Source organism: Scophthalmus maximus, chromosome 12 (genome assembly GCF_022379125.1).
Source record: "Scophthalmus maximus strain ysfricsl-2021 chromosome 12, ASM2237912v1, whole genome shotgun sequence".
Classification (NCBI taxonomy): Eukaryota; Metazoa; Chordata; class Actinopteri; order Pleuronectiformes; family Scophthalmidae; genus Scophthalmus; species Scophthalmus maximus.
The window spans coordinates 15,928,098-15,941,921 of NC_061526.1; the positions used below are offsets into that span (position 1 = coordinate 15,928,098).

Sequence of the window (13,824 nt, forward strand, 5' to 3'; positions counted from 1 at the left end):
ATGTTTTCACACTTCGGTCTCGGTGTGGGATTAAACGCACGACATACCATGAGGTAATTTGTGAGCTGAGAAAGCTTTTTACCGCTCCCAATCTACATTCTTCATGCAAAGCTAAGATAAAAGCGTTCCACTTTCACATTTACGATACGGACATGAGTGTGCCGTCAGGCCTTTTCATCTAATGGTCAGAAAGAAACTATTCCCTTAAACGTTTGTGCCGCCACAAACCAGAAATGTCATAAGTGCAGATGGCTGGTGATCCCTCGTTTGATTGAATTGCTTTCCCGTCAGATCTGCGGAGTCCTCCTCGACGATAAACGACCATTAAAAGAAGAGATTACACTCTCCACAACCGTCCCGGGCTCTTTGAAAGAGCACCTCTGCTAAGCTTTTGACGTTGCATTTCAATCAACGTATAGACCCGAGATCTTTTCCTAACCCCGCTGCCTCCCCAACAGGCTTAACCCAAGCAGCTTTGCCACATTGCTCCAGGCCAAATCATTGTATGAATTATTTAAAAACAGTAGCATTGCACATGAAATTAATATTCAGACATTTTTTTATTATCCGGTGTCCGCTCTCGCTCTCTCTCTCTCTCACTCTCTCTCTCTCTCCCGGCTATCTGTTATTTTGAAAACGATCTGTATTCCTGTGGCACTAGGTTGGTCAGGGCTTGTGGTGCCCATTGATGCAACGTGTCAGGCATGCTGAGTGAGGTTAGACTGGGCTGCTCTGTTGTTTCCATACTCCGACACTGGTTCACTGGCAGGTGATTTCTCCCTCTCTCTCCTTACACTGCTCACTGGCTTCCCCAAACTGGTCCAAGTACCCCTCAGAACAACATTCTGCTCTCTCTCATTCACTAGGTAAACATTTCTGAAACGTTCTACTTTTAACACCAGTCCTAACTGGTTCGGTTATGTGATATTTGGATTGCGCGCTCCGGCCTATTAAACGTTTAAAGCAAAACATAGCCCAGCAGTGTGCACAGTTCACCGACTCCATAAATTATGCATCAAAAAAAACAAAAAAAAACATCATCTCTGGGAATTCCACTTGCTACTGTATACTGCAGTGAAGGCAGTATGTCCTTAGAATTTCATGCAGGATGGCTCCCCCTAGTGCCCAAGATGGTTGTGACGCGTGGAGGTTGAGTTCTCATCAGGCAAATCTGAATAATATCACAATGCAGCTTATCACGTAAGTGTGTCTGTAAGCAAATCTGATTAATACCACAATGCAGTTTATAACGTAAATGACAACTATTTAATCATGGAAACCAGTCAAATGCAAATTAAATTTTGGTCAAATAACATGAAAGGTGGTCATTTTAAATACAACAGATGTATGTGATGTGCACTGCTCTCACGCACACTCCCTGCCTCTGCTATATTAAAATATCAGATAATTTGGGATTTGGATCAGGCAGCTTTTTCTTCTTCTTCTTTTAAGTGTATACAAAATCTACCATTTATTACTTTGGTCGGGTTGCGTTTCCTCTTTCACCCCACACTTTGCTATTGTGTTCACTTAACACAAGCCAGCCCTCACACGTAATGAATTATTCAAGTGAGATGCTACAAACGGAACAGCAGCTCTGTCCATGCACTGTGGCCCCTGAGGGCTACGTTTAGCCTTTTCTACTGGAAATGAGTGCAGTCTCCTGATGGGCCGTTTTTTTAAGGATAAGAGGTATTTGTCACCTCACATATTCGAGGCAGTATATCACATCCACACAATACCAAAGGCCACATTTTCTTTCACATACACTTCTTCTTAAGTTCTGCACAAGAGGCTCGTCGCCCATATACTGTTCAAAAGGTAAAAAAAAAAGACTTTCATCGCCACTGTTTCATGAAAATCCCACTTAATCTTTCTCTATCTTACCCAATAATGAAGGATTCTGAGGCAGGGGCTGTCTGCGCTTTGTTTAGTCAGGATTTTAACAGTTCCGTCCTGTTGCCAGTGGCTACTGCCTGCTGAAGTGATTAAGCAGATTCTCTTGAGAGTGAGTGTTATTGTATTTTTGTTGTGTTTTTTGTCCATGGCCATTTTTTGTTTGTCTGAAACTTTTATGCTCATTCTTTATGACTGCCTTGGCAGAACACTCAGGATATACAATCTAAATTGACAATGTGAATTTAAAAAAAGCGGCTTTGTTAATGTATTTGATTCAAAAAAAGTCCAAACTTGAGGATCATGATCAATGTGTGAGTGTTCGGGAGGCAGCCCTTGGAAATCACCCAATGGCTGCACACGAGGTGCATGAAAAATGAAGCTTTGAATCCTGCAAGCCTGCATTCTGATGTTTGTCAGGTCACAGAGCTGGCAGGAGCTGCTGCTGACAGTTGAACCGTGGGAATGGCAGCAAGGGGGCTGCATCTGTGAGATTTTCCACTTGTGTAAGAAAGGGGGAACTATTTCCATCATGTCAAGCAAAAGCCAGAGTGACTGGGAATAGTAAATTTAAAAAAAATACAGAAAAGATGATTAACATGAACAATTTTTTTCTAAGCTCCATGTTGGGCCAAGGTTTGAGGAACGTATATGAGGATATTAGGCAGCGGGAATATCAAGTAGAGGCCGTGGTTATTGTGATGGAAGATGCCTCGGGAGACCCAGATGTCTAAAGCAGAAGGATTTAATGAAGCTCACTCAAGGAGAATAGATATGAGCAAGACAAGTTAAAACTGTGTAAGGCCACTTCCTTTCATTTATCTTCCTTGTAGGTTGGATTTAAAAACTTGTAAAAAACTTACTACATATCCATCGATCTATTCCACGTATCCATTGAGGATCGCAGGGGGGCTGGAGAACATCCCAGCTGACACTGGGCGAAACGCTTCCATACGGGTGTACCCTGGAAAGGTCTATATCCAAATGAGGATGTTCTTCATGGGACTACAGCACCTAGCCAAACAGATAGTGGATACAAAATGCTAAACATTAAATCACGTTTACATAAGTTATAATATTTCATGCAATACATTCATCCAAGGTAACACAGCAGGTGAAGACCCTGCTGTGTCTCGACTGGAGGCTCGGCCCAACATATTTTCATGACCTTGGTTGCTTATGGCAACTGCTATTGGGTAGTGGGCCAGCGTGACTCTATCACAGCTATCCTTCAGACTGACGATGAACAATTGCCTTTAGGGTTTAGTGACCTGTGGAAACACTGCCTGATACTACTTGCAGATCTTAGAAAAAGAAGAAATTTCCTTTCACAGTTATCAGATGCTTTCCTGTATTTAACCTTCAATCTCTCCAATTACTGTGAGAAAAACCCAAGTATTAAATGGCTGTAGTTATGCATGTGAAAGAGTATTTGAGTTGTAAAAATAAGTTTACGTCACAATATAAACTACATACAAATTCATATGTATACACTTGTATAAAGAATGCCTTTATTTCAGCATATAATGCAATCAAAAAACGTACGAAAAACTGTAACCAAGTCTGTGTTGAGTACAGACATTGGCCATGTACCTGGCTTTTACTGTCCAGGAAGCTTATGTGCCAGTGATACACACTGTTCCACGTAGTTGAGGAAATGTACCGTTTCCCCGATGGCTCCACTCCCGAGACAGAATGCATCACTGAATATCTTAATCACTAACCTGTTCTTCAGGGAAATTAAAAAAAAGAGACAATGCTGTGAAAATTAACAATAATGTAAATCGTATTTATGTGTTTGTCCTCAACAAAACATAATCATAGTGGTGAAATATGTATGAAACTACTTTGATTAGGCCAAAAAAGCAGTTCAGCTTTGAGATGATGGGAATCCCAACCGTAATATCTGTAACCTTGTTGTTTAGAACAGAGGATTGAGGTTGTGCATGAATTCACGAGATCTGCTGTTTACTGCAATAGCCACTCAGTTGTGTGAAACTAGCTGGAATTGGATTCTCTCTTGCAATGTTAGTATAAGAGAAATCCATACTCTAATACTAACGGTAAATAAAGCAACAAGACTGGAAGCCGTGCTGGGTTGGGGGGGAATACTTTTTTAAGAGCTTTCTTATAAAAGGAAGGATATTGAATTGCTAAGCTTCACACACTCGCATGAAAAAAAAGAAAGAAAAACTTATTGGTTATAAAAAGAAGGAAACTCTTTGGATAGAGGACATTTACTTTACAGGATTTACAGGCAAATCCTGTTAACTTATCTACGCTACAGGGACACACTGAGTGAAAACATCATTGTTTTTAGCGTAATGGTGATAGAGCATTAAGTCTTTTGTAAGTTATGCTCCGTTAAACTGAATAATGTGTCCATTCCTTATACAATGTGGATTGTTATTTAACCTAATGTACCTCATTAATGAAACTGCCTCGTTGTGTTTAGTTGCGGTTTGCATTGGGGTAAAGTGTAAGACATAGGGGTAAATATATATAAATGTCCCTTGGGATCAGTCTATCTATCTATCTATCTATCTATCTATCTGTATATCTGTCTATCTATCTATCTATCTATCTGTCTATCTATCTGTATATCTATCTATCTATCTATCTATCTATCTATCTATCATGGAAGCATTATGTAATAACCTGAATCAGAGGGATCGTTAAAACTGACTACATAGCACTGTTAAAAGGTAACATCGTGGTTGTGTTATGATGGGAAACATGTAAGCATGAAGTTACGATAACGACTCTTCTTCACACGTTTGCCCATCTCGCTGCATCACGCGCGAACACACGCGACGCTTGTTCCCTTTTCACGGATTGGTCAGCGATGCCGGGAAACCGCCTCGTGACAAGTCGGCCGGTATAAAGGAGCGGAGCGCGTCGGGTGCGCGCGCAGCCGCAGTTCATGAGGGAAAATGTATCGTCTCAGCCAGAAGTCTATCTCCCAGCTCGCTCTCGATTCCTTTTTATCTACGGCGCCGCGGGAATATTTTCATTTTACGAGGCAATACAGTAAAAATTGGTCGTGTATTGGCTGATTTTGGATCAAAGTTTTTTGGGGGTTTTTCTTTTACCTTGAACTGCACGAATAATGCCACGGGCCAAGAAAAAGCACAGCCGCGGTAAGTGTGCGAGTGGCCGCATTGCGCTGGCCTTAGCTATGTTGACTGCTCCCAGCCGCGTAGCCTGCTGGGAGTTGTAGTTCCCTTCGCGCCGCTGGCCCATTGGCTGCGGTCGCGTGTGCTCACGGCGAGGACTACAGACGGTGGAGGCTGGCCTCCGTCCGAACACAAAGCTGACTAGCTGCGGTCACACAAAAGCGTCGATGTTGCGAACAAAACCGGCCGTCGTACGACAATGTCAGTTGGCCCTATTTAAACGTTTTCACACGCGCCACGAACTATTATTATTATTATTATTATTATTTATTGTACGCGAGCCTTTACTGATAGTCGGACTGAACACGCGAACAGCAGCTAGCTTGAAGTCAACTAGCAAGACACGACTTTGGTTGCCACGTGAAGTTAAAGAAAATACGCAATAAACGTACAAGCGGCTTTTTAACGTGTCAGTACCTCGATCCACGAATACCTGACACTCTTCCCTGGGTCTACACAACACAGACACGGCGTGGCCTCGAACGTCTTCCCTCTCAATTCAACTTTAGCCCAACATATGGCAACCGGTGTTGATGGACAATAAAGGCAGCTGACTTTAACCTAACCCCCTTTTTTGTGTGTGTGTGTGTGTGTGTTGGGTTCTTGATGTTTCCAGACAGAAGGCGGACATGTTGGACTCTGGTGATCGGGGGGAAAAGAGGCGGCGCCCGCTTCTCAGAAATCAGCTGTAGTGGAGGGGAGGGGGGTGTCCACGTCAACACAAACACATAGGGAGTGGATTAAATGGCAGGTTGAAATCAGATGGTGTTTTGCGATGGCATGCACCAAGGCTTGGGAGTATTCGTCTACGCCCAGACTCTGATCGTTGTGGTGCCAGTTCAAACTACTAATCAAATCACTAACATGTCCACCAGAGGTGAATTCAGGCCAAAGGCAGAGACGCCTGCTGAGTCTGGCTCTTCTCAGTGCACAGCCACTGTATGCACTTTCCTACATGTTGTTTTTTGTTTCTCCTCACGTTTGATCAAAGTTAAAACAATTCTAAGATTTAAAAAAAGATGGATTAGATGGAAGACGTAACACCCTCCGTCAGCTGCGGATTGTCACAACTTCCACTTTTCAGGGAGACATTTTAGATAATGACCACAGACTGGCAACAATGCTAGTAGTATTGTTTGGTGCGAAGTGCCAGGTTTTCATTCCAGTTCAACACCGCTGTTTTCAATAAAGCATCACCACCCTGGACTGACGACCGCCTTAAAAACGTCCCCCGTCTATTCTGAATGTCAAACTCTGGCCGACTGCAAGTGTTTCCGTCCTGCCACGTCAGTGAGCTCATGTCGACCCATGTGCCTTCAGCCCACGAGCACAGTGTTTTGTTTACAGGGCAAACAGCTGTCGCCCCTGACCCTGACAACGTGGTCACGGTGCATTTTCATAGCAGATAATGAAAGTACAGCAGGATAAGGCGTGCAAAGGACATGCAGACCGATTAGATAAGAGCAGTATTGGCTCCAGACCGTACCTGTCTGCAGCTTGTGTTATGTCATGGACGCGCGCAGACCTGCTGCACTCGCCAAACACATTTTGATTTGATAAGGCTCAATTATAATTGGCTGTCCTTTTTCTTTTTAGGGGGGCAGCATGGAAATGTGCAGCCTTTCAGCGATGAGGACGCCTCCATTGAGACCCTCAGTCATTGCAGTAGCTTCAGTGACACCGCCAGTGTAGCGGACGACGGTACGTTTGTGTGTACACCTGGGCTGTGAGAAGCACAATTTCATCTGTTTTGTGTCAGCTCACTCTTGAGCACATCAGACGAATGTCCATTTTAATACGTCTGCATCTGTCTCTAGGTGGAGAGGCCAGTGAGGACACGGCCCAGGAGGATTTTCAGTACAAGCTGAAGGGGTTCATTGACAGCACTGTGGATAAGAGGTAAAAACTTTACTTTAGTGTTGTTTTATGCAGATTATATCAAATCTTTTACATGAGATGAATAAGTGACACTCTTCTGCAACAAATGCTATATGAAAGCAAAGATGGTTGAGAAATCTTTTTTCCCCACTAAGGATGTTGTGCATTAGAAAATATGCATCTAATGTTACACATTAACTTGTAAATAACACTCTTGAAATATTGGCAAAGAACCTCCACACAGCATATGTTGGAAGTGGGTGTTACTAGAACAGTTAAAGCCTGAATTCCGATGGCAAACATAGGAGAAAGGTGTCGTTGAGGCTATTTGCATAAAATATAAGACAAAGTCCCTGTTCTTTTGTTTTTGGCTCGTGTTAATTTCTCTCTTGAAATAATGGATTTTTTTGTGAAATTTGACATTGCATCGCTCTAAGGTCAGGGCGATATTGGAGGAGAGATTAAAAAATGTCTTTAACGGCAATAATGAATGTTTGCGTTCCTTTTTCCTCAGTGCCAAGACCCGACAGGGGGCGCTGGATGGGCTCAAGACTGCAATGGCCACACGGATCCTGTATGAGTTCATCTCGGAGAGGAGGATGACCATCACAGACAGCATAGAACGCTGCCTCAAGAAAGGTACTTCAATTGATTTTCGTCATGTCAGTGGTTTGACATTGCTCTCCTGCATCACAGCTCAAACAAAATGAGTCTGAAAAGTAGTTAAAATAATTTTTGTTCTTTCGCCTTCTTGTTGCGTAATGCCCGCCCTCCCCGATGTCAGGCAAAGGAGAGGAGCAGAGAGCAGCGGCGTCTCTGGCCTGCCTGCTGTGTATCCAGCTGGGCTCGGGCATCGAGAGCGAGGAGGTGCTCAAAACCCTTAAACCAGTCTTCAAAAACATCCTGGCAGATGGATCGGCCAGCATACAAGCCAGACAGGCTGTGAGTACCTGGTTTATTTCGATTATATTGGCGATCTTTGCATATTTATTATGGAAAAATTAAATACAGCCAAAAGAACTGGTTCCAGATTGGCACCAACTCTTTGCTGGTGTAGAAGAAAGAACAGCTTGCAAAAATACAGTGATGTAATGATGTGGCTCTAGCCCGTGGAAAAGCAAACCTGTTCCCAAAAAGGTTTGCAAGTTGAACCAACTCCGATCCAGCTCTAGTGCTTGGTTTACTTTGGTCGAAAAGGGGTACATGAGTTGTTAAAGTGGATTTTTCAGTGGAAAGTCAACTGAAAGAGGTCTCTCTGTTTCTGTTCAAGGTGGCGACAAGTCTGGGGCTCTGTACTTTAGTTGCAGAAGATGACATTTTGGTAAGTTCCTGAACAGACTTTGAGTCTTTATTTGGCTTGAAGGCAAGCCAGAGCAACGTCTATGAGTTGTGTGGTGACTGTGTTGTTCTTGAATGCATTTTTTAAATTGAAAACTCCTGTTCCCTGCTTTAGGATGTGCATGCCACCATGGAGTGCTTTGAGAACCTGTTCACACGGTCCTGCGCTAGGGGGGATGGCACCTGTCCTTCGGTCAGTCCCCAGACGAGCCAGCTGTACACCAACGCCCTGCTATCTTGGGCACTGCTGCTCACCATCTGCACTGCCAGCCAGATCAAAGACATCCTGCGCAAGTAAGGCAACCCCGCGTTTCAATTTTACAGCAACCTAGAGGCAGATAAGCACATTTATTTTCCTAAGTTTAAATATTTTTAGTTTTTTTGTTTTAATATACATGTTTTGTCGTGCAGGTACCTGCCCAAACTGCCAAGGTTGCTGGAGAGCGAGGATGTCAACATGAGAATTGCTGCAGGGGAGACCATTGCCCTGCTCTTTGAGCTGGCCAGAGACATGGACACTGTAAGTTCACATCTATTCCATTTAACCTCCCACTGCTTATCATTCCATTCCTGCAGTCAGCTGGACTACAATTGGGACTAAATAACCATTGTGTGATGAAAAGGCCACTGTACTTTTAGTCTTTAAAAAAACCAAACATAATTTGCACGTTTTCACTACTGTCTGGTAGAATTTGGCAAACTGTGTCTGGTCATTGTTCAAAGTCTTCTCCATTGTCTGTTGATTCAGAGTTTCTGTCCTTCTGTGCCTCCTCCAGGACTTTGAGTTTGACGGCTGGGATGAACTGTGTGATAAACTGAACGCGTTGGCCACAGACTGCAACAAGCACCGGGCCAAGACGGACAAGAGGAAGCAGCGCTCTGTGTTCAGGGACGTGCTCAAGGGCGTAGAGGTGAGTGTTCAGCGTCTGTCGAAACAAGCTTGCTTTGCCAACCTTAGTTTACAGGTTTACGTCAAACACGCTTTGATTTATCCATTCATCTGGTCATGGCTATTTTTTCTCAACTCCCTCTACCTTGTTGCAGGAGGGTGACTTCCAGTCTGAGACTATTCGCTTTGGGACAGAGCGCATGACCATTGACAGCTGGGTCAGGAAGAGGACATATGATGCTTTCAGAGAGTTTGTGGGCTCTGGGATGAACTACCACTTACAGGTATGTTTTTTAAACTTTTTTATCACCTTTTTAAAAATATTGTTGGAGCATGGCATAGACGTACCGTATGGGTCATTGCCAGACTCTAAATTGCTTGTTGGGAAGGTGTAAACTGGCCGGCAGCTCCTTGTTGTGAAAAGCGGCAACATTTCACATGCAGACGATGAGACGTTTGGAACATATTTCACACCATATAACAACATTACGATGTAAACAGTAGCTAAACATAGATTGTTACTGCTGCTTAGATTGTAGATTATGCTTGTATTGTTTTCTGCTGTCTGTTGATTGATATTTTTTTTTTTTCCTTTTACGTATCTTAAAAACTAGGCGAATGAATTCATCAGAGATGTGTTTGAACTGGGACCACCTATGCTGGTTGATTCAGCCACAATGAAGGCCATGAAAATACCTCGCTTTGAAAGGGTACGTATGCTATACACGTTACCAGTGTGTTCTTATATAACCTTGTCATGTGGTAGCTTTGTTTATCCATACAACATAAATGTCATTAACTTGGTTTCTGGTTTGTATGTGTGTTCTTTTTCTCCCCCCAGCATCTCCACAACTCTGCCGCATTCAAGGCTCGGACCAAGGCCAGAAGCAAGTTCAGGGACAAGAGGGTGGATGTAGGAGAGTTTTAAATTCTTTTCTTTTTCCCCCCTCCCCCTTTTTGATTCTAGTAACCCATTTATCAGGCTTCTCTGCTTTTCAGATGAATTATCACAACTTTTTCGTTCTTATGTTCCTCCCCTGAAATCTATCTTTGGAGTCTCACCTTCTGTCGACTGAAGAGTTGGCTTTATCAGACACTCTGCTCTGTAACAGACACAACATTGTGATTTTGTTTTTTTATACAGTAGCTACGTTTCAAATCAACAGGTGAGTCGTAGATTTTAGATGGAGTATAACCTTAATATATTCACCCTTTAACAGCGGTGTTGTACATATAGTGTATATTTGTTTTCTCATGTTAATAGTAATTATGTGGCCTTTTTTTTTTTCTTTTTAACATAATAAGTTATATAATTTTGCTAGCGTTCGTCTCGCACAATGCATTTCCATTTAGTTAATCGTAAAGTCAAGACTCATGTTGTGACTGTCCTAACCCCATTTGATAAAGTTGCGATACCTAGTCGACTTGGTGCATATTGTGTTGTATTTTTAGTATTGGGTATGTAATTCAAACACGAGGGTGGTGGAATAAACATTGACAAGCTGTAACAAGTGGCTCCAGTGTGTCCCTGTTTATTTTACATGATGTACTGTACTTGAACTGACATGTTGATTGATTCACTTGCTCTCAAAGCATCAATTCCCATCTTTTCGAATGAAAACGTCAGAAGGCTTTGAACGAGAGCAACTGAAAACTGGCAAACTGACTTTTTACCAGAGGGGGCAGTACAAGTCTTATGAAAGTAAGGGATCTTGCAGCCAGATGGCATTATGGTCAGGGTGACTACATAGAACTGAGATTGATCTCTGGGGTTACTGGTAAGAGGGTTGTCACTATCGCAACTATTCAGGGAGCGCAGAATATAAAGTATAACATATTTAATCCATGTCCTGTCCAAGGACTCCCAAGAGCTGTAAAAAAAAACCTCAGAGCAGCTGCAAGTGTCACATGATGGGAGGTAAACATCCCCAAGTAACAAATGGTTCTAACAATAGTGTTGGCCTGTTCCAGTTTGGAGCGCGCGCACACAGGCATCCTGCATTTAGTTCAACCAGTCATCAGCCTAATACGTCACCGGAGACGGAATTTATCTGCGGGGGAAAGCAGCAGCATAGAGCTGATGCACACATTTTACACTCTACAATGGTTCAATCTAGGGCTCAATATTGGCAAGGACATGATACACACTGCAATATATCATGGCATAGAGAGAGATACATTTTTTTTATTTCATCGCTAGTTTACCGTCTCAGTCTGAGAGATATTCACAGTTGACAGTTAATGCAGACTAGTGTTGGGAGGCTTATAGCAAAGTCCAGGAGGTGAAATTGTATCACTGATCCTTGTTGCTCATAAGTCTGTGAGGAGATTATTACTGGTGTTTAAAGCTTTCAATGGTCGGGCTATAATTTGGCTCAATTTGAGTCTGAGAGCTGCCGGACATATTTTTTTGGTCCGAGTCTTTGGCTGAATCTCACCTTGATGACTGAGCATGTAATTGCTCCTTGTGAATACAATGTTTTGTACACTAATCTTTTTGTAAATTGATGTTTCTGTTTGTGTTTTGCCTCATCATTGTATTACTCATACACATAGTTGAACTGTGTTGTCACACAGTCTGACACTCCGTAATCTGCATCACCTCCCGGCTCTCCCCATTCAATGAACGGAGATATACGAAGAGAGTGTCGGTCTCAGAGTGGACTGACTGACATTTCCCATTTCTTTTAGAAGAGACCACAGTCTCTTGGGATAAATCGGGAAGGTGTGTCTGCAACTCCCCAACACCCGTGGTTTGCGTCACACTTTGTGGGATGAGACTTGTCTACTTCTCTGTGGCCCGAGCGGCAAACTTAGAGGTCACAAAGTCTTCTTTCGTAAGAAGGGTCTACAGATCTCATTTATTCATAGACCTGCGAAAACCCATGTAAATTCAGAGAGGAGTGAGAGTTCATTGCCCTCGTTTCACCAATTAATTCAAAAGTTAAGGAAAATCTTAACCTGAACAGAATTACACAGGCAGTGGCTGATTATATAAAGACTTCTTCACCTCTTAAATCTGTTAGTCAAATCATTTGGGAGGATGAATTTTAAGCAGGCAGGACTAACTTTTTATGTTTTATGGATTTGGGCTTTAAAAGAAAAGCCTTGACCAAAGCCCCTATGCTTTTGTACATATTTGGTGGGAAACCTTGTTTGGAGCAAGTGCTATAGATATTGACCTTGTTCCTAGGACATATGGGTGATATTATCAGGCCGGGATATGTTTGAATTGCATAATACAGTGTCCAAAAATGTTGAATAAAAGAATACTCTACCTGTCAAGTGTTACTTCTACATCGACATGCATTTGCAATACGCACAATACAGAAAGATAGAAATTGGAATTTCTGAGTTTGGTCGGGGATTCGGGTGTGTATTCTAGTCTCAGAGACGAGGAGCGGGCTCCACAGGTTTGGTAACCTCACGTCTTTCTTACTCCATGCCATTTTCCTGCCTCAGAAAACAGTGGCACCACTCAATGCCAATTATAAGATTCACAAAAGACTATTTACAATCTGTTGTTTTTAACAAATTTTAGTAGACGTGACATTTTAAACTGGTGCAGTTCGCCTTTAAGATGGTACATAAAGGCCACACGGAGGCAGCAGAAACAAGCTCCAAACACAACACTGGCATATTGTCACCTTTAGAGTCGGTGTAAGGAAGTTGTCAGGCTAATAACACATGGACCAAGATTCTTTTGTACGCTTTGTTACTGAAATGTGTGTGCTCCCTTTCCCCACCAACTCCTGAAAAAAAAAAAAAGTTTGGGCCCTTTAGCTGCTAAATACTCCACTATGAAATTTATTTTTGTGTGTGTGTTGCTGAAAACATTTCTGTATCTGGAACCAAAACAAGTAGCTCATAGGCCCTGTAGAGCAGCTCCGAGGGTTCCTCGCTACCAGCAGCCGCTCTCATCTCATGTTCACGTGTTCATTTAAATAAATGTTCATAAAAAATATCGATTTTAGCAGCTTTAAACCTGATTACTTTAGAATTTTACACTTGTTATCAGACATCACATTAGTTCAGTGTTGATTTTTCTGGAACATTTCCCCCCAGCACATATGGCATATCTGTAAATAAACATTATCATTTGATTAGATCTCCTTTGTCTCGGGTAGAGCCTGGCAGGTAGAAAGGAATGTGAGGAATGCTAATGGACCATTGTTATTATTCACGTTTCATCACAATCTGTTCCACACAAAGGAACAGCCAACACTGCGCAATTAGGAGGGATAATTGAGGATCAAGCGAGTTAGACATGTGATAAGGTGTTTTTCAGTTCAATCAGTAATTAGTTTTTGTTTGTGCAGTTACGCACTCGATGCAATTTGGGAGACTGAATGCTCTCACTGTTCTGCTGAATCGCTGGTTAAGAAATTGCTTCTGTGCTGTTTTGCCGCGAGCGAGTTGAGAAACAGTCCCGGAACCTTCAGTGTGCCTGAGGAGACGTGGGACAAAACAGAACTGAATATGACAATGTGTCGGGTGGGATTTGACCATCGGGGGGGCTAGTGGAGAAGCAAAAACAATGAGCTCGGAGGCCGTGTTAAAGGAGAGGATAATACACTCATGATTTCCTCTGCTTTATGACTGTTATGAATATGAACATTCGGTGACCCGACAATTGACCCTTTCAAG

At 42.6% G+C, this 13,824-nt stretch overlaps 1 protein-coding gene across 1 annotated transcript; it reads left to right on the plus strand.

The window, feature by feature from the left end:
- The first annotated feature begins 4,794 nt into the window (after positions 1–4,794).
- On the plus strand, positions 4,795–10,685 carry ifrd1 (interferon-related developmental regulator 1). The gene is made up of 12 exons (XM_035620101.2): positions 4,795–5,036; positions 6,669–6,773; positions 6,890–6,971; positions 7,465–7,589; positions 7,735–7,892; positions 8,221–8,271; positions 8,404–8,582; positions 8,700–8,808; positions 9,065–9,199; positions 9,333–9,461; positions 9,792–9,887; positions 10,019–10,685. Exons 1-12 carry the CDS (start codon positions 5,006–5,008, stop codon positions 10,103–10,105), a joined length of 1,287 nt encoding a protein of 428 aa, XP_035475994.1. The 5' UTR covers positions 4,795–5,005; the 3' UTR covers positions 10,106–10,685.
- The last annotated feature ends 3,139 nt before the right edge of the window (positions 10,686–13,824 follow it).